At 32.8% G+C, this 20,359-nt stretch overlaps 2 protein-coding genes across 9 annotated transcripts; one reads left to right on the top strand and one right to left on the bottom strand.

Annotated features, from left to right (window-relative positions):
• Positions 1–240: 240 nt before the first annotated feature.
• On the top strand, positions 241–6,797 carry LOC111705882 (uncharacterized). 6 transcript variants are annotated; one of them, XR_002766097.1, is made up of 14 exons: positions 254–342; positions 810–1,089; positions 1,832–1,884; positions 2,429–2,561; positions 3,138–3,251; positions 3,371–3,415; positions 3,679–3,799; positions 3,930–3,992; positions 4,093–4,112; positions 4,175–4,240; positions 4,952–5,015; positions 5,549–5,643; positions 5,822–5,891; positions 6,672–6,797. XR_002766097.1 is itself a non-coding variant. In XM_023478581.1 (11 exons), the coding sequence occupies exons 2-10, from the start codon at positions 1,000–1,002 to the stop codon at positions 4,223–4,225; spliced, it is 690 nt and encodes a 229-aa protein (XP_023334349.1). In that variant the 5' UTR covers positions 254–342; positions 810–999; the 3' UTR covers positions 4,226–4,240; positions 4,697–4,944. The 6 variants fall into 6 exon arrangements, 1 of the variants encoding a protein (XP_023334349.1); XR_002766096.1 differs by having other exon boundaries at positions 5,539–5,643; XR_002766093.1 differs by having other exon boundaries at positions 241–342; positions 4,093–4,240; positions 5,539–5,643.
• Positions 6,798–11,762: 4,965 nt separating this feature from the next.
• On the bottom strand, positions 11,763–16,749 carry LOC111705875 (HIG1 domain family member 1A, mitochondrial). 3 transcript variants are annotated; one of them, XR_002766092.1, is made up of 5 exons: positions 16,627–16,749; positions 16,153–16,282; positions 14,189–14,252; positions 13,511–13,569; positions 11,763–11,869 (listed from the first exon to the last, which is right to left on the bottom strand). XR_002766092.1 is itself a non-coding variant. In XM_023478573.1 (4 exons), the coding sequence occupies exons 1-4, from the start codon at positions 16,720–16,722 to the stop codon at positions 11,866–11,868; spliced, it is 294 nt and encodes a 97-aa protein (XP_023334341.1). In that variant the 5' UTR covers positions 16,723–16,748; the 3' UTR covers positions 11,763–11,865. The 3 variants fall into 3 exon arrangements, 2 of the variants coding, with proteins under 2 accessions (XP_023334341.1, XP_023334340.1); XM_023478573.1 differs by lacking the exon at positions 13,511–13,569 and having other exon boundaries at positions 16,627–16,748; XM_023478572.1 differs by lacking the exons at positions 11,763–11,869; positions 13,511–13,569 and adding an exon at positions 13,981–14,002.
• Positions 16,750–20,359: the final 3,610 nt, after the last annotated feature.

Genomic DNA, 20,359 nt, shown 5'->3' with positions numbered 1-20,359 from the left:
TTTTCTGATATTATCATCCTTAGTTTTCTGATATTGTCATTCTTAGTTTTCTGATATTATCATCCTTAGTTTTCTGATATTTCCATTTTTAGTTTTCTAATTTTATCATCCTTAGTTTTCTGATATTATCATTCTTAGTTTTCTGATATTATCATCCTTAGTTTTCTGATATTATCATTCTTAGTTTTCTGATATTATCATTCTTAGTTTTCTGATATTATCATCCTTAGTTTTCTGATATTATCATTCTTAGTCTGAATTTATGAAGAACACTGAAATTTTAACATTTCATATACACTAAGATACTGTGTGTTTAGATTTGTGAATGGAGACCACTATGAGGTAATTGTAAATATTTTTTTCAAAAGGTAAATTGAGTCTCCTTGGGTTCCATGGTTTGTCTGTATTGGTCATAATTTTAACGACATTATTTAACAGAAGGTAATTCACAACTGTGTATTCAGATATACCATGAAATGAACTGACACATAAAAAAACATCTTCTTTCATTGTCCAAAAATGTTTCCTAAATTTACTAAATTTAAAATTAGTTCTTGTTTTGAGTTTTAGGGGGGGGGGCGCCCCTTAAAATTCTGAACAACAAACTTTTTTAATGTTCTTTACTAGCAGTTATTGATTTGAAAAGTTTAATAGCTTTGAGTTGTAGGGTGGGCCACTGCCCCTCTTGCCCCCCCCTCCTGTGTACGCCCTTGATTTGAATCTGGATTCAGAATGCCAAAATGTTGTAGATTCAATGAATCCTGATTCTAAGCACTGTCTTTAATAAATGAATAAAAAGTTGTGTTTAGAGTGTTTCTGTATTAACTATCCCGGGACTAGAACAATCTACCAGTTCCACAGTTTGTTATTGATGTATCTGACGATAAAGGACAGAAGAAGCAGCTGGATATAATATTGAAGGAGCAGCTGAATGAAGGAGAAAAGAAGCAGCTGGATGAAGGAGAGAAGAAGCAGCTAACTGCTCAACCTTCAGGAGGAATGAAGCAGTTCAGTTGTAAAATAGCAATCACTGTTGGAAAGCATGTTAGCAATTTAACCCTCAGAAATGTGTTGAACAAAATTGTCAAAGTAAGTCCTTAGTTTGTTATTAAATAGATAATATTGATAATAACATGCACAAGATACAATTTAAAGTAATATTTTTCACTAGCTGAATCCAAGCTGTAAAATTATACAACACAAGGGAAAATGTTTTTAATCTATTACCCCCCATGGGGGTACTGATTGATTTCTTCAAAAAATGTCAGCCAATTTGGCCAGCTAGATTACTTTAATATTTTTTATATTGAAATCTTTTTTTTCATTTTTTTCATGATTGTCAATTCTTCAATAATACTTTGGCTAATTTTGAAAAGAAATGGTTTTTTTGCAGTGCTTAGGATCCATTCAATTTTGATGCGGATCCGAATCCGGATCCTGGATCCTTACTGGAAAAAATGAATCCGGATCTGGATCCAAATCCGGGTCCGGATCCAGGTCATGTCTTTAAGATTTACTGAATTTTTTTAACAAAATTTTTTCTTCAAATTTTTGGTTTGATTTTTTTTGTTTATTTTTATCCTTAAACTTGATCATTCAGAAATGTGGAAAATTTTATGATCTCTCTTTTTTCAAAAGTTCAGATTTGGGGTTTAGGAGTAAAAAAGATTTTTTTGCAGTTTTTGATTAATTTTTTACCCCTTGGATCCGCATATTTTTGAGGATCCGGATCCAGGAAGCCAAAATCTTGCGGATCAAAATAGTTTTAAATTTTAGTTCAGCAATATGCAAGACAGTGCATTAGTTATTTATTAAACATATTATAATTTAGGTCCATAAGCTTTATCGGTTTAGAAGGAATAGTTACAGATGCACTTTGAAGAGGTTGGTTTTCTTAAAATCGTTTCTACATCATGCTTCTACATTCATAGATTTAAATCCTTTTAATTTCTACTCTAATTTTCATAGATTGGAGCGCATCCAGAGTATCTAACTCTATATACAACCCTGCTCTTTAATATAAAGCAAGTTTTATTTATTGCTTAGGGTTTATAGTTACATAGTTTTACATTTTACCAAGAAATTTTTGAAGTATCTAGGTTTTAATTTTTAAAAATTTAATAAGTATTTTATTTATATTTTATAATACATATCTTAACATATACAAGATACATATTTTCAACGCAAAATGGTTATGTTTTCCAGTGTAGACTTATTCTGATCATTAACAGTTACCTTAATTTGAATAAATAATTTTTTCAAAATTAATTGAATCAAAGATTTTCATATTAACTTTTTTAAGATTAACATATTTGTTTACTTAATTTTAACATTGGTTATGCATTTTTTCTTTGAAAATTTATTACACAGTGCAATCTTCTTAAATTCTTTAGTTTAGTGAGGTGATTGGAATATTTATTTTATTTAGTTTAAGTGATGTAGAAAAGCTTTTGAGCCAATCTGGTAGAATTTATTTATCTGGAAAAAGTATCACCTTCACTGTAGTTAAAATGTATCATCCTACATGTAATAATCCTGCACCATCTTTAACAAAAACTGAGGTACTAGTCTCAAATTCAACTAATTATTTAGATTTTACTGTTTATAGTCGGGCAAAAACACAAATTTTAAATTGATTAGAAACAATTTTAAACTTTTTTTTTCTGGAAGTTGCTACTGTGCTTTCAAATATATTTATTTTCAACAGGGGCATATTCAGGAATTTGTCCAGGGGGGGGGGCTTAAATTTTTTTCTTTCAAGGGCGAGGGCTCAGCACCCGTTGGGGCATGAAAACCCCCTGAAATCAATAGATTTCACTGGTCCAGGGGGGGGGGGCTTAGCCCCAATAGCCCCCCCCCCTTGAATACGCCTCTGATTCTTAGGGGTCCATATAATATCATTTGACAAAATGGGATTGAGATTGAAAGTATATTTTGGAGCAGGCAAATACACTTACTGTGTCTTTGTGAAGTTGCTACCTTTAGAAATGTGTGCTACATTTGGTGTGTTAAAAGATGTAGATATCAGTGATTGATATAAGCGATAAAAAATGAAAACTTTGAAGTAGAAAATGCACTCTTTGACACATATTTTGATTTTTCAGAGGTATAATTTTATTTCCTTAATATTTATGTAGAGTTGTGATCTTCTGTATGAAAACCAAGATGATTTGAAGAGAGGAAATGATGATAAAGTCAACATTCTACCAGCAATTAAATCTGATTGTAATATAAACTTTGATTCTTCAGAGGTATATTAAACCAAGTTTAATGTCATTATGCCATTAGTCGCAAAGCTTTCTGAGATATATTGGTCATTCAATGTGAAAATGGAATTGTGTTTCTGTTAAAAAAGACATTGTTTATGTAGATTGTGACAGATACAGAAGAACAGTCCCTGAAACAATTGTGGATGGTAATGAAATATTAATATTTAATCACATTATATAAATTGGAAACTTCATTATTTATTGCCTGTGCTGATAAGTTTTCATGTATTTTACCATAACAATTGAACTCCAATTAATTTGAAGTAATTAGTTATAGGCAGCTAGAACAAGTTTAAAGTTTACATACAGGCAAAAGATAAGCCCCCTGTCCTTTGTTACATATGCAGGTGCTTTAAAATACAGCTGTGCTTTACTATTACAACTCTGCTTTAAATAAAATAACTTTTAGGAGGAAAACGGTGCATATTTGGAATGTTTTCGAAGATATGGAGGCAATCATGAAGAGATTAAGGCTATTTTGAATTCAAATGCCAACTTTCTCAACAGTGATGCCTTCTTTTATTATGCAGGGATGTATATGTATAATGTATATACTACATATTTTTATTTCTTTATCTAAAAGTTTCATCATACCTTTTTGAACTTGTTGGTTCCTTTTTTCTATCCAACTTATATTACATATACCTGTTCTTTGAGTAGAGGAAATCTGCGAATTTGCAAAAGAAAATTCACACACAACAAGTCTGGTTCTGGACCATACAGGCAACATTTTTTATGAAACAAATTTTCATAAGGCTATTTTGGTTTAGTTAAATCACTAGAAATACGTATTTAAAAGTTAAAAACTTTTTTCCCTTTTCAGATGATATACTGAAAAAAGTTGTAAGTAATTTTCCAGACATAGATCATCAACAGTTCACAAAACTTACAAATAATCTGCACAGTTTAAGGCAGTCAATAGTTCAAAGAGAGGAGTTAGTGTTTTTAGACTCTGAAATCTTGAAGTAAAGGTAATAATTTGTTCAAGCTGATTTTATATTCTCACATAAAAGCTGAATTTGCTTTTACTACACACTTGCTTTACTCAAAATTCCTTTTACCATTTTTTTCTTATTTGATGATATCAGGAAAAAATAAATTTTAGTTTTAATGAAAAAATCTTTTTTTGGGGGAAAAAATGATGACTTGCCACAAATTCCGATTTTTAATCCTTGTACCTTTGTAACCTGATGTCATAGACCTTTGATATTTCAAATTATGAATTATGATAGATCTAATAGTAAAAGTTGATGATATCAAAGGTTTATACCATTATATTGTAAAGATATAGTAATTAGATAATTAAACTTTTGGAAAGTAATCAGTTCTTTTGGTGTCATGTTCGCAACTCTTTCTTAATTCTTAAATCATGATTTTTAATAATTCGAAAATTGCATTCATAAATATTGTACATACTCCTTTTATAGGTGAACTGATGCAGATGATTGTTCTAAGATGAAATTTGCGATTTGCTCATATATATTGTAACAATTGTGTTAATACTATCTTATTCCAAATCTTAACTTTATTAATCTGAAATGTTTTGTTACTGAATTTTTATGAATAAATTTAGTAATGGAAATGAAAATCATAAATAATTAAAGATATATTTTGACTTTGTCAGTTTTTTGGCGTAAAAATTTAGTTACTCCAACTGTTTTAAAACTATTTTTTTTCTTCAGAAAAATGGTTGTAGACTGGAGTGCATTATAACAGAAAAAAACTCTTGACAATTGTGTTGAGCAGGTTTGGAATTAAAAATTATTGTTTTGTCTACTTGGATTAAACATGGATAAAAAAAGAACTTAAACTAAATTTTTTTTAAATTCTTTAATAAAAATTAAATCTTATACTTTCCTAAAGTAAAATGAAAATTTCTTAAAAGTTTAAATATACTTATACATCTAAACATGTGTTTAATAATTTCATAAATAATTCAGATATTAAAAACCACAGATATTTGATTTTAGATAATTTGATCTACATGAATTACAAATGAAAGAGAAGTGATGAACTAAATCTATATTATAAAGCACAGAGTTCCAGGCAGTGCAGTAATATAAAAGGAAATGAGTTGTTGCCACAAACTCATATTTGCTTATCCCTATATATTTGCACCCTGAGGATTCAAACCTTTGATATTTTAAACGTAGACTATTTAATCTAACATAATTCATAGTTTGGAATGTCAAAGGTCTATGACATTGGATTGAAAAGATATTGGGATCAGAAAATACCTTTCTGCATAAATTAATGACTGTTCATATAGGACTGTTCAGATGAGAACATGGAGCCTAGAGAGTTCATTGAGAATGTGAGGCCGGAGAATGGTGTCAGCCCGGTTTTAGATTATATGTGCTACTTTTAGCTCCAGGTACAACCAATTGGATTAGATTCAAACTAACATCATTATTTTTTTCTGTGTTCTGTACTTTCTGTGTTTGAATTGAATTAAAAGTGGGCTTAAAATAAAAACTATGAGACCAAAAAACATCCTTATACCTTTTTTTCACAACAAATATCGTTCTCAACATTTTTAACTATGCTTTTAGGAACAGACTATAGTACAGTACAGTAACCTGATGTTCAGATCCCTCTGAGATAAAACATGTTTTGCTTATGGTGAATATCAAAGTCTACTTTAGGAATAGGCCTATTGTACAATAATAGAAACATTAAGCAAGTTAAGAAGAAAAATAAATTACTATTTCATATTTATACTCATATGCATGAAAATTAGGAACAATATTTACAATTTTAATTAATAAATATTGATTGTAAAAATAATAAATTTCGAAAAATTAATTGGCGCAGAATTTCTTCTGGAAAGTTATTGAGGCTTAAATCTCCCAATCTTTGTACATCCTTGAAGTCATCTCTTGATTGTTTAGCTGACTCACCCATCTGCTGACCCCAATGTAACCCATTTGCTTTTTATCAGGAATTTTTACATTTTCCTTTAACAGGCTTTATTTTCAAAATTTCAGTCTTCTCGGGTTTAATTACCTAGAACGACCATCCTATGGATTCTTGATTTTCTCAATTTTAATAAAAATAACATATTAAACCTGTTTTTAAATATGGGTTTTCCTGATGTAAATGTTGCATATTCCTGAAATTTAAAAATGAAAATTAAAGTTAATTTCTAGAAACTCGGAATATTAAAAAGATTGAAATTCTGAAATTGAATTAAAAATTAATTTAAATTACGTTTAAGTTTAATTATTTATCAACAATTTAAGAAAAACCAAGTTATTTTATCTGAAAACCTTTGCCAAATGAGTTTCTTTAAACTTGAAAATACAGTTGTTTTATGAAGACGATAAATAACTTGAAACATGGATACACTTGACTGCGGGTTATCTATGATAGTGCATAATAAATTGGATTTTATTGTTGCAGGAAACAGGACTGACTGAGATACCGGTCAACTAGAGCAAGTTGAATGCAGTATATAGACGGCTAAGCGGGACAGTAACAAATGGGTCATCTTCTGCTATAACAATAAAGTTTTCCTTGTATTGTTTATATACGATAATTTGTTACATTCTGGACACATGTGCAATTTGTATACTTTGTATACATAAAAATTACGTATGCAAATTATGCATGAATTTTTATTCAAACATTGGTTAAATTATTGGGTCTATGTTCCAAAACTTTCATAAATGCTTATTTTTTATTGGTGGGCTCCTAGAAGTGAGTAAATGTTAAAAACGATTTTTTTTTCTCTTAAAAGAATGATATTGATTAGAGTGTTATCACTAAGAAGTATTGGTTGGAGAGTCTAAACTATCACTTTTTCAGGGGAGTGGAAGCTGATTTTTATTTTCGAGGTTTTTTGTGGGGGGGGGGAGGGACTGGTCTCGGCAGCCCCCCATGTGCATAAAAAATTTCAAAATATTAGAGCTTTCTCAGGGATTTAAAAGTAAAGAAAAAACATGATTTTTTTAGTTGTTGCATGCAGATTTGGATCAGTGTTTAATGAAAATTGATTTTCTAATATCCTATGGCTTGTTCTTGTGTTTTTTTAAAAATGTATACCTCCAACAGCTGAAATATGACCGATAGAGTCAATTCACTGAACGTGTCTGCGAAGCGCAAAAGAAAAACTAGTGTCTTATTTTCCTTTTTTTAATGGTATATCTTTTTACATGTTTCTTAGCGTCACTGACTGAATCTTATTCTCTATGTGTATGAAGTCCTCTACTATAGTCTTCAGCATTTTTTTGTTATTGAATTATTTGTCCTTTATCATTTATATTGTCACTTTATTGTTAGTTTGTGTAGTCTGTAGTAAGTATTTCCTCTAAGAACTTTCTTTCAATCTTTTGTCTGTCCATAATCTGTATATATTCTTTCCGTTGTCCCTCTACCTTTGTTTTCCAGTAAGAGGGGACTATATTCTTCAGGGGCGTAAATAAGGATTCTGTAGAATTTTTTTTACCCCCCCCCTGGAAAAAATATCATTATGTATATCAAATTATTAGTTTTAGTTGGATTTGATTTGCATTTTCCACTTATTCTGGCATTTACAAACTCCATCAAATAAAGGCAATTAACTACAAAGATCTTTAAAAAAATTGACTTAATTTTAAGTAACATAAAAAATAGTTTTACTCTAAGAGGAAAATCTTTGAAGTTACTCTGCAAAACTTTGAAAAAATATTGTCTTTGTTTATATTATAATATCTAATTTATTAAATTTTCTTGTCGTCAATGTACAAGTTATATATGTTAATTTTACTATCTTAAGAGAAATGTCTTACTTTTTAGAGTTTAATTCTAAATAATCTTGATCTTTTAACATTTTATTCCCCCCCCCCCCCGGGAGAGCTTTATTCTTAATTTATAACATATAGTGCAAGAACGCTATTGCATTAAAAAACTTGATTTTTGGGTAAAATTTATCTACGTTACTTGTTAAAGTTGATTGAGTAAGATTATCTCCGCGAAGCGCTAACATTTTTTTACATTTTTCGAAAAATTTAAAAGCTCTCCAGAAGAAATAATTTTCTCTCCACTGGATTTAGAACCCTCCGATACTCTCCAGCAGTCTCCAATTATTAATGAAAGCTTCAGTCTCTCAAAAAAATCAACTTATCAAGTGTAACGGGCCCATATGAACACAAGACAATTGCTGCGTTTCATGTTTATTTGACTATTTGAAATCATAACTTCAGTTGGCAAGGTTCATGTTTTAGGTTAAAAAATTTAGACATACTTAACTGCAAAAATATTTTATCAATTGGAAAATGTGTTTTATGTTTTGTTCATCAATATTTTTTATAAAAACTTTAAAACAGAATAAAAAATCTTATTTCGCGTTGTATGTGTTAAAAAAAATTTAGCATTTGTCTTTATTTTGATATTTTTTAACCCCAAACATGAACCCTGAAAACTTTTTTATTGTGTTTTGTAAACTAAAGCTAATACCGCTTTTTTTACTCCCTTTGTAAGCAACATAAACAAGCACAAGAAGAACTAAACATTCGCCAGAGATTATAATTTTCTAATCTCTATATCCTTGTAAGCTGATGTTGTAGACTTTTGATATTTTAAAATACGAATTCTGAAAAAAAGTCTAAAGGAATTGAGTTTTTGTCACAAACTTATATTTCTAATCCCTATATCTTTTGCTACCAAATGTTGTAGACCTTAGATATTTCAAACTATGAATTCTGTTAGATAGAAGAAAATTTCAGTTTGCTTTAAGTAAAAATAGAAAAAAATAACTATTACTTAACGCTTAATAATTTAGAACTACTGTTCCACATGCAAAAGGGGTTTGCCTTGCCGAATTTTAACACATTTTATGAAATGTCCCAAAACATGTCTATTTTTAGCTCGTCAAATACACGATGATAATTTCAAGTGATCCTCCATTAAGAGCCATATGCTCGATTTCCAATGTTACCGTGTATACCTTTATTTATTTATTGATGATTTGAAAATACCAGCGTTTTCCTATCTTGTAAATGCAAGCCGGACATGCCACTCCGTAAATGGAAGGTCACTTGAAATTACGTATCTAGTCCCTTTATGACACACCCTTGAGTTAAAAGTCTAATGCTAAAAACTTTCATTCACAAATTTTAAAAACCGTTCAAATAATAATATTATAACATCTTTATATTGCTGCATTCTTCTACACATTCTCTAAAAAGGCTAACAATCCAACAGCAACATATACAGGGTGAGTAAAAACGGATTAACGACACTAATTTAAATACAAAAGTAGGAATACAATCTTATAATGCTTTCATTTAGAAACAATATTTTTTTTAATGAGGTGTAAATTAAGAAACGTCATTTTAATACAACGTAACGAATAGAACATTTTTTTATATCTTTCTTAGAAGCGAATCAACAGTTTTGATTGCAAGTTGTAAAATAATGTTAAAAAAAAAGTTTTCACAATAACGTTTTATTAAATCGTAAAGTAAGAAAATTTGCATTTTAGTAAGATTCCTAAGCTATTGGAAAAGTTAAGATAAAACGTAATGTTAACAAACATTTTCATTGCACTGAAATGGATTGCAACGTGCAGAACTATGCCCTAATGACGTTTTAAAGCAAAACCTTCGTCACCTTTAAGTTTCAAACCTATTGAAAGTGTAACGTAAGGTCTCTGAAAACATTTACCTTGCATGAAAGTGGAACGCTAAAAAATTGTGGTTATATTATTAAAGCTTTCACTCAGCAGTCAGCATTGGGAAAGTTTTTTAAAACAGGAAATGGAAAAGCGTAACGGAGCTTACTGTTGTTTCACAAACATTTACTAAACTTAACGTTGTATAAGAAAATTCATTACGTAACGTTACTCTATGTAATAAAATGTCATACTGTGCAACGTAACGTTTCAAACGTTTATACTTTTGATGAAGACTATAGTAACGAAAGCTAAAATCTAGAAAAGTAAAAATGTTGACATCTCTAATTCCTCTAATAGCTAAACATTGTTCTCTAATCCATTGTACTTCCAAACAACACTTAAAGCCTAACAGAAATTAAATTGCTTAATTGTCGTTCTTCCATCTCACTGTTTTACGGGTCCCACTGTATAATAGTTACTATTTAGAAATTATAGAGTGTTCATAACTATTATTAATCCTCAATTTTGATGAACAGAGAAGGCAGACTAGGCATATATTTTCTATCCTTAGACTATTTCAAAAATATTGAATTTAATTTTTTACTATCTCAAATTATAATAAGAGACTTTTTGACGTAACTAATGCTGAATATTTGAACTCGGTAATGCATGACAGGACGTCAGAGAAATGATTCACAGAAAATAAAATAATTTTCAAGAACAAGTTCTTCAAAACAATGTTTCCTTTTTGGCACGAAGTGCAACATTCAGAGCCCTAATAACACAGTAATAAATGAGATGCCGTTTACTCTTTTCAAAATGCCAAAATATTCGTAGATCAATTTCATTTTGATGCGGATTATTAAAAAATGGATCCTGTGTCAAGCATCAGTTCATCTTCTTCAGTGTTTACTGTTTAACCATTTCAACACAATTTTAGACATCAAAAGCCAACACTTGCCGATGTTTGTATTTAGAATGGAAAAAAACACATTAAACAACGTTGCATATCTCTAATTTTATGAACCATTCAGAGATGATGAAGTTCTTAGTATTTTTTCATAAGTTTTGTTTTTGAGAGAGGAAAAAGTTGATTTTAACAAATTTTGGTATTAAGACCCATGGTCCCAAGGATCCGCATACTTAGGCGGATCTGGATCCAGTAAGCCAAAATGTTGGTTCCTATAATCAATCAACATCTTTGATTTGAAGATTTGCAGATACATGGATATAAATATTTGGTTTTTAGTTAGTCAGGGATTAATTTTAAGGTTGGAGACAGACGTTCTTAAAACTTAAAGGTAGACTTTACTTTAAATAACTGAATGATATATTTACAATAACTTGCACAATTCTAATTTTTTTAAATTAAAAATGTGCATCACATTTATTTTCTTTATAAGAGGTTTGTTTTAATTGTTTTGAGCAATCCTAACTTAACTTTTACAATTTTTCCATAACAATTATAATGATATACAGGGTGTCCCAAAAAACATGGGAATTCAGTGACGAATTCAATATCGTCTTTGTTATGAATTAGCATTGTAATACCTAATTTCAAATGTCTGCTAGAGTTTATTTTATGAAAACGGTAAAAGACTGTAAAGATGTGTCTATAATGTCTCCGCACGATGAACAGTGAAGACGGCCAAGTTTACACTGTTTGTATACTGCAATTTTCTTGTTATACTAAGTACAACCGTATGCAGTCAAAACATAAACAAACAAATTGTAAACATAGCAGACGAAACTCTTACAGATTACAGCTTTCTCATTAGGTATAACTATACTAAATCAAAGAATTATTTTAAAAGACGATATCAAATTCGTCACTGAATTCCCATGTTTTTTGGGACACCCTGTATAATAAGCAATCTGGGATTTGTAATAACACTAAATTTATCTAATTAATTTTTATTTCATAATAATGTTTGTTCTCGTCTTTAATAATATTCAGGTTTCTACTAATCAACAGATGAAGATCGTGTCCAAAAATCAGCTTCACCTAAACATGTAATATGAAAATTGTATAGGGTATATCTAGATGTAAATGTAAAAGATTAAGAGCCTCATGTATCTTTGATCGGTGTATTACACTGGGCTTAACACCTTTAATTAAAGTAAAGTATATATACTTGGTTTCAATACATAAAATACTACTCAACTAAGTTCTGATAATATATTTGCTATTTTACCAAATTCTAATTAAATATATGCTAGTGCTACTCAACTAAGTTCTGATAACATATCTGCTACTCAACTAAGTTCCGATAACCTATATGCTACTCAACTGTGTTCTGATAACATATCTGCTACTCAACTAAGTTTAATAACATATCTGCTACTCGACTAAATTCTGATAACATATCTGCTAGTCAACTAAGTTCTGATACCCTACATGTTATTCAACTGTGTTCTGATAACATATATGCTACTCGACTAAGTTTTGATAACATATCTGCTACTCAACTAAATTCTGATAACATATATGCTAGTCAACTAAGTTCCGATAACCTATATGTTACTCCACTGTGTTCTGATAACATATCTGCTACTCAACTAAATTCTGAAAACATATCTGCTACTCAACTAAGTTCTGATAACATATCTGCTACTTAACTAAGTTCCGATAACCTATATTTTACTCAACTGTGTTCTGATAACATATCTGCTACTTAACTAAGTTTAATAACATATCTGCTACTCGACTAAATTCTGATAACATATCTGCTAGTCAACTAAGTTCTGATAACCTACATGTTACTCAACTGTGTTCTGATAACATATCTGCTACTCAACTAAGTTTTGATAACATATATGCTACTCCACTAAGTTCTGATAACATATCTGCTACTCAACTAAATTCTGATAACATATCTGCTAGTCAACTGAGTTCCGATAACCTACATGTTACTCCACTGTGTTCTGATGACATATCTGCTACTCAACTAAGTTCTGATAAAATATCTGCTACTCCACAAAGTTCTGATAACATATCTGCTACTCCACAAAGTTCAAATAACATATCTGCTACTTGATTAAATTCTGATAACATATCTGTAATCAACTAAGTTCTGATAACCTATATGTTACTCCACTATGTTCTGATAACGTTCCGTTTACACATTTGCTACTCGACTAGGTTCTGAAAACATATATACTACTCCACTAAGTTCTGAAAACATGTATGCTACTCCAATAAGTTCTAATAACATATCTGCTACTCCAATAAGTTCTGATAACATATATGCTACTTAACTCAGTTCTGATAACATGTATGCTACTCCACTAAGTTCTGATAACATATCTGCTACTCCACAAAGTTCAAATAACATATCTGCTACTTGATTAAATTCCGATAACATATCTGTAATCAACTCAGGTCTGATAACCTATAAGTTACTCCACTGTGTTCTGATAACATATCTGCTACTTATCTAAGTTCTGATAACGTTCCGTTAACACATTTGCTACTCGACTAGGTTCTGAAAACATATATGCTACTCCACTAAGTTCTGATAACATATCTGCTACTCCACAAAGTTCAAATAACATATCTGCTACTCGATTAAATTCTGATAACATATCTGTAATCAACTAAGTTCTGATAACCTATATGTTACTCCACTATGTTCTGATAACATACCTGCTACTCAATTAAGTTCTGATAACGTTCCGTTTACACATTTGCTACTCGACTAGGTTCTGAAAACATATATGCTACTCCACTAAGTTCTGAAAACATATATGCTACTTCAATAATAACTTCTAATAACATATATGCTACTCCAATAAGTTCTGATAACATATATGCTACTTAGCTAAGTTCTGATAACCTATATGTTACTCCACTGTGTTCTGATAACATATCTGCTACTCAACTAAGTTTAATAACATATCTGCTATTCGACTAAATTCTGATAACATGTCTGCTACTCCACAAAGTTCTAATAATAGATCTGCTACTCAACTAAATTCTGATAACATATCTGCTAGTCAACTAAGTTCTGATAACCTATATGCTACTCCACTTAGTTCTGATAACATATATGCTACTCCACTAAGTTCTGATAACATATCTGCTACTCACCTAAGTTCTGATAACGTTCCGTTAACACATTTGCTACTCGACTAGGTTATGAAAACATATATGCTACTCGACTAAATTCTGATAACATATCTGCTACTCGACTAAATTTTGATAACATATCTGCTCTTCAACTAAGTTCTGATAACATATCTGCTACTCGACTAAATTCTGATAACATATCTGCTACTAAAATAACTAAAATAAACATTTTTTTTGAAAAAAAATAATGCTTACCCGTCAGTTTGTTTATCTTGATATCTCTTGTACATCTGACTGAACATTCCCAAACAAAGAACTCCTTAAACAGAAAATATATTAATACAGCAGAAAACCTTTTTTAAAAAAATTATGATAGTTTCCCTCCGAAGGGAAAAGAGAGAAGAGGGAAGGAAGAAGGAGGAAAAAGAGGGAATTTATTTCTTCTGCTAGTTTTGGTTCAATAAAGGAACGAAGCTAGGGTTGTATTTAATTCCATTTTTTTTTATTCTTCAAAAAAGGAAACAAAGCTAGGGTTGTATATTATTCCATTTTATTTTCTTCCCCAAATTCAACAACAAAAAAGACATTATTTTTTAAAGAGATTTATACTGCAGTGCATAATAAACCCCATAAGTATACATTTTGTATGGATGGCGCCGCAGGGAATTTTTTTTACTTTTGGTATGGTGATAATGACAAAGAAGTTTTGATTGATTATTTGTCNGGGGGGGGGGGGGGGTGTTTGACTATTACGAAAAATGATTAGAGTAAGGGGTATTCTTTTATCAAATTTTTATTGCGCGGAAATTCTTAACGTTTTTTTATAATGCATTAAAACTATCTGGGAAAATTGGTTGTGAAAAACTGTCTAGATTCAGAGAAAGTTAGATATGAAAAGGTAAAGAGCCCCACTCCAACCCTTCACTTCCCTAAATTCCCCTTTCCTTCCTTATCTGCCAACCTTCCATAAATTTTTCCTTCCCCTTCCCTTACCTACATTCCGCATATTGTTTCCTTCTTCTTCCCTACCTCCCCTTTCCTTTTTGTTGTTCCCTAATCCCTATTTTTGTCTTTCCCTCTCAACTTTACCGTATTCCTCCCGACCTTCCCTTTCCCAACCTACTTATTCCCTACTTTTCCCCTTCCCTACCTATCTCCTTCCCCCCACCTATCTCCTTCCCCCCACCTATCTCCTTCCCTCCCTACCTATCTCCTTCCCTCCCTACTTATCTCCTTTACTTCCTGTCCACTACCCTCCCTACCTTTCCTCCTTCTCCACCCATCCCTTTCTTCTGTTGTTCCCCTTACCCTTTTACTTTCCATTTTTCTCCTTTTCATTTTCTTTCCCATTTTCCTTCCATTCTTCTCCTCTTTGGTCTTTCATTTCTTTAACCCCCAGGGGGGGGGGGGAGAACTTTATACACCCTTGAACAAAGCTATACCTTTTTTAAGGAAAATATACAATATTTTTCCCAATTACAATGTCATGTTTTCCCTTGTTAGGGCACCAAAACGCTCATATCAAATCAAATCAAATCCAGCAATATTCTCGTCAAGTGTGGCTCCCCCCCCCCCCCAGGAAGCAGCAAACTTCTTCGATACACCAGTAATAAATACTTTTTGGCTTTGGAGAAGAAAATGAATCAAAAAGAATATGAGTCACAGAACTAATAAACAAAACGCAAGGTAGAAAATTTTTTATCCTTTCAGAGAGAAGGAAAAATAAAAATTAAGAACTTAATAGATATTTTGTGTCCCCAATCGTTTTTGGTATACAAAGAAGGTCAATTTTGATAAACTTACCGTATGTACAGTAAAACTTTTTAGTTTGCATGGGAGGTTACTAGATTTGGGGTTTCTCCCACTCTTTCGATGTGAGGGTTACAGAGAAATTAAAATTTTTTGGAGAAAATTTTATTTTTTACATTTTTTTTACAACCCGACCAATTGATGATATATCGATGATTTTTTCTTCAAAAATTGATCATTTTTATAAGATAAGATTGATAATTTATAAAATTTTTAACGCAAAACTTTTTTGCCCGAATTTAGCGAATAGAACCCAATAAAAAAAATGTTGCGCTCCGCGAGCATATATGACGTATGGGGGAAAAATGCTATAAAAAAGAGGGGGGAATTTTTCGAGAAAATATACACTCTGTATACAAATATTTATTGTTTACCCCTGTGAAGGGTATAAATATTTATTTAGTATTTACCTATAACAGTTCCCTGTGCTAACATTCTAGTGTGAATGACGTAAACTGAGATCTTCATATCCTTGTTCTTATTTTTAAAATTCCTCGCCATATAACCCAGTCCTGCTAGTCCAGCGACAGCGCCAAATTGCTGAAAGCAAAAAAGAGTTAAAATTTCGATAAATTATTTCAAAATTTTTTTTTAATTCTTAGGAGGAAACTTAGTTGGTGACATAACAAAAGAAAACAATACCAATGATTAAAGCTTTTTATTCTTTACGTTTGAAGCAAATTACTTCAACATCTGAAAAAAACCTCAGGTTCGTCTAGTTACGAAACAAATCTATTTACCCTTTTTAGATTTCTCACTACTCAGCTCGCAGGGGTGTATATTTTTAAAAATTAGCTCTGCAACTTTATTTAGACACTTTGTGCTTAAAACATTTGGCAACTGTGCCTATTTTATTTTAACGTTTTGTAAAATTAATACTTTACCATAAAGCCTAGTCCGGCTCTTGCCTCCTTCTTCGCGTTGGGGTCAAAGAGTTCATAACCCTGGTCCGTCTCTGTTTCAGATCCGGAGCCTGACATTTTTACCTAAAATAAAATTTCATCAAAACTAATTAACGATATAGAAGACAACATTTCGGAAGTGGGCAGGCCATTAACTGAAAGATTTTGAAGGAGGGGGGGGGGGGGGGCAAAGCCGTCATTAACAGCCAAAAACCATTGATTTTACCTAAAATTTTATCTCACATGGGGTGGGGGCGAACGCACAAACTTGTCCCCCCCCCCAGTCATGGCACTGAGTGGAGATGAAAATGTACATTAAGGGGGGGGGACGTTGTCTAGTAATCGCGCTCACTAGGATTGAGCATTGGACCTAGATGAAACTAAGACCTGATGACTTGAGTAACTAAAATATGGTGATGGTGATGAGTATAAAAAGTAGATGTTAGACATTTATCAAAAATATATTTCAGTCTGGGTTGACCCTTGCCAGTTCTTGAGATTGTTTCAGTCACGAAGATTAAAAACAAACTGTTGAGTAACTAATGTTGAACTTAATTAGATTTGAATATAGTTTAATACTTAAAAATACCAGAGTATATTCGGATTCAGGTTTATTTAGTGCGTTGTATATTTTAACTAAGAATGGATTAAGGGTTGAGTAGTGTTGTGCTTGGCTCTGAAGGACCAGGACCTAGAATAGCAAAAAAAAATATTTAAACCCTCTGATATTTCTACGGCCACTGAAAGAACTTTTCTATTGCTCACAAATGCATCAGCAATGTTAATTGTTTTACGTCCCCTTCCTAGTACACTATTGATAGTTTGTCATGCTTGTTTACAATCTTTACTATATTCTTGAAATTTATCATCTAAGTATTTTTTAAACCTAAATTATACAAAGACCGTAAGACACTTTCTGTCAGACCCATGTACAAAATTGGTAGGAGGAGGGGGGGTCCAAAAATCGTTCTCTAGGAATATACAGGAAAGTGTCTCGATTTAACCTAACCCGTGGCCGCCGCGCTCGGCCCCCTCGCCCATCCTAGCCGCAGCGCTCGGTCCAGAGAGTGTGTTAACTAATCTAACCTGTGGCCTTAGCGCTCGGCCCCCTAGCGCGTCCTAGCCGCAACGCTCGGCCCAGAAAGTGTCTTAACCTAACCTAGCCCTAAATAATGCTAAATAAATACTAATTTAGTCATGTACAAAAATGATAGGGGGGGGGTCCAAAAATCGTTCACTAGGACAGACCCAGATTCGTTCTCTAAGAAATTACCAAAAATTGATAGAAAGGGGGAAGGAGGGGGGACTGGGTCAAAAAATCGTTCTCTTGGAAATTACCAATTGTCCTGCCCTAACCCTGCAATAATACAAAATAAATATTTTTTTTGAAAATAGTTTAAAACTAGGTAATGTACAGAATTGATAGGGTGGGCGCAGCGCTCGGCCCAGAAAGTATCTTAACCTAACCTAACCCTAAATAACAAAAAAATCGTATACTAGGACAGACCCTAGATGCCAAGATGGGACGAAGAAATTGGAGGAAGAGAAAGGGAATAAGAAGGGGAAATGAAATTAATCTTCAGTTATCCAATGGTGGGCTCGGACAATTGATTTGTCAATCTCGCATCAAGATACGCGTGAATCTACTTCCAGTACACGGGGTTTCGACGAGAAGACGCGGGTTCCACCCGGAAGCTTCTTGAGACTCAAAATATTGCGAAAATAAAGAATATTTACCATGGATCGAACTCGTGAATAATACTCTCGAATCTGATAACTGCAAAGAGTCGTGAGCTGAAACCTGCGAGACAAGCGAGCGCAAGCACCGTAAACACGATCAAGCTCTTCGAGCCCGCCGTGCTCAACATCGGGGCCTTGGAAATCTCGATGTTTTTCGACGAGTTTTCCGTGGTCGCCATCCTCAGTCCTCTCTTCCACGTAAAGCGTAAACAGTGTTAAACCAATGAAATGCTGAACAAGGAGACTCGGACCAATCATAGCTTGACAAACCGGTAAGACGGTTTATAATTGATTCTGATTGGTGGAAACATTAAGAAAATCCGGTTTTCAGGAATTTACTTTTCACAAAAACGACATTCAAAAGAGGTGTTAAAAAGAAGACGACAATCTATTTAACAAAATAAATATTATAGAACTGTCTGTTTAAATAAAGTTCTCAAATTATTAAGAAGTGCCTCACTACCAAAGGGGGAAAGTCCGCCCAACCAACTAACAATTTTGTGAATTGTGAGGGGAGGATTTGGTTTCATTANGTTTCAGTGGTGTGAGGTAAAAAAACAGAATTTTTTATTGCTGCAGATTTGGTTATAGAAGCTAAAGGATCCTGTAGAAGCTGAAGGGTCCTGTAGAAGCTGAAGGGTCCTGTAGAAGCTGAAGGATTCTATAGAAGCTGAAGGATTCAATAGAAGCTGACGGATCGATCCTGTAGAAGCTGAATTATCCTGAAGAAGTTTAAATATCCTGAAAAATCTGAAGGAAGCCTATAAAAGCTAAACGATGTCGTGGAAGCTGAAGGATCCATGGTAGAATCTTAAGGATCCTAAAGAAGCTGAAGGATGCTGTAGAGGCTGATCAGGATTCTGTAGAAGCTAAAGGGTCTTGTGGAAGCTAAAGGATTCTGTAGAAGCTGACTAGGTTCCTGTAGAAGATGAATAATGCTTAGAAGCTGAAGGATCCTGTACAAGCTGAAGGATGCTGTATGAACTGAAAGATCCTGTAGAAGCTAAATAATGCTGTAGAAGCTGAAGGATCCTACGTGGGGACTAAAGGATTCCTGTGGATATGAAGGATCCTGCTGAGATTGAAGAATCTTGTAGAAGCTAAAGGATGCTATTGATGACTGAAGGATCCTGTACAACCTGAAAGGTCATCTGGAAACTGAAGGATCTTGTAGAAGCTGAAGGATCCTGTGAAGACCGACGGATTCTGTGAAGACTGAAGGATCCTGTTGAGATTGAAAGATCCTGTGTTAGCTGAAGAATCTTTTATGACAGAGGGTGAGGTACAGGAATTTGTCCTGTGGAAACTGAAGGATCCTGTAGAAGCTGAAAGGGATCCTGTAGAAGCTGAAGGATCCTGAAGAAAATGATGAATCCTGTAGAAGCTGTAGAATCCTGTAGAAGCTGAAGGATCCTGTAGAAACTGAAGGATCCTGCAGAAGCTGAAGGATCCTGTAGAAGCTGAAGGTTCCTTAGAAGCTGAAGGATTCTATGGAAGCCGAAGGATTCTTTAGATACTGAAGGTTCCTTAAAGGCTGAAGGATTCTATAGAAGCTGAAGGATTGGATTCTGTGGAAGCTGAAGTATCCTGTGACCTGTAGAAGCTGAAGGGTCGATTCTGTAGAAGCTTAATTATACTCTAGAAGCTGAAGGAATTCTGAAAGAAGCTAGAAGGATGTTTGCAGAAGCTGTAGGAATTCAGGGGCGTACGAGAGCATTTATGTGGGGGGGGGGGGGCATTTTTGCGCGCGCGCAACTCGCCCCCTTAAAATGTTGTGCCTTCCTTGGCAACATTGTCCCCCCCCCCTAAAAACCCGTTTTTTGAAAAAATATTGATACCTTTTTCAATTATGTAAACAGATCATATATAGACTTCCATATGTTCCATATGTATAACAAGTATATAAAAAAATTAATTATTTATTTAATTTTCTTAAGTGCACTCCTCTAATACTGCAGTACTCATACAACATTGT

The sequence above is a fragment of the Eurytemora carolleeae genome, unplaced genomic scaffold (genome assembly GCF_000591075.1).
Source record: "Eurytemora carolleeae unplaced genomic scaffold, Eaff_2.0 scaffold694, whole genome shotgun sequence".
Classification (NCBI taxonomy): Eukaryota; Metazoa; Arthropoda; class Copepoda; order Calanoida; family Temoridae; genus Eurytemora; species Eurytemora carolleeae.
This window is presented reverse-complemented; position numbering and strand designations above follow the sequence as displayed.

Coding starts and splice junctions, on each gene's coding strand:
- LOC111705882 (XM_023478581.1), top strand. CDS start 1,000: ATGAAGCAGTTCAGTTGTAAAATAGCAATCACTGTTGGAAAGCATGTT. Junction 3,252..3,370: donor TAAACTTTGATTCTTCAGAG/GTATATTAAACC, acceptor TTGTTTATGTAG/ATTGTGACAGATACAGAAGA. Junction 3,416..3,678: donor CCCTGAAACAATTGTGGATG/GTAATGAAATAT, acceptor AATAACTTTTAG/GAGGAAAACGGTGCATATTT.
- LOC111705875 (XM_023478572.1), bottom strand. CDS start 16,722: ATGTCAGGCTCCGGATCTGAAACAGAGACGGACCAGGGTTATGAACTC. Junction 16,283..16,626: donor GAGCCGGACTAGGCTTTATG/GTAAAGTATTAA, acceptor TTTTGCTTTCAG/CAATTTGGCGCTGTCGCTGG. Junction 14,253..16,152: donor AGCACAGGGAACTGTTATAG/GTAAATACTAAA, acceptor TTTCTGTTTAAG/GAGTTCTTTGTTTGGGAATG.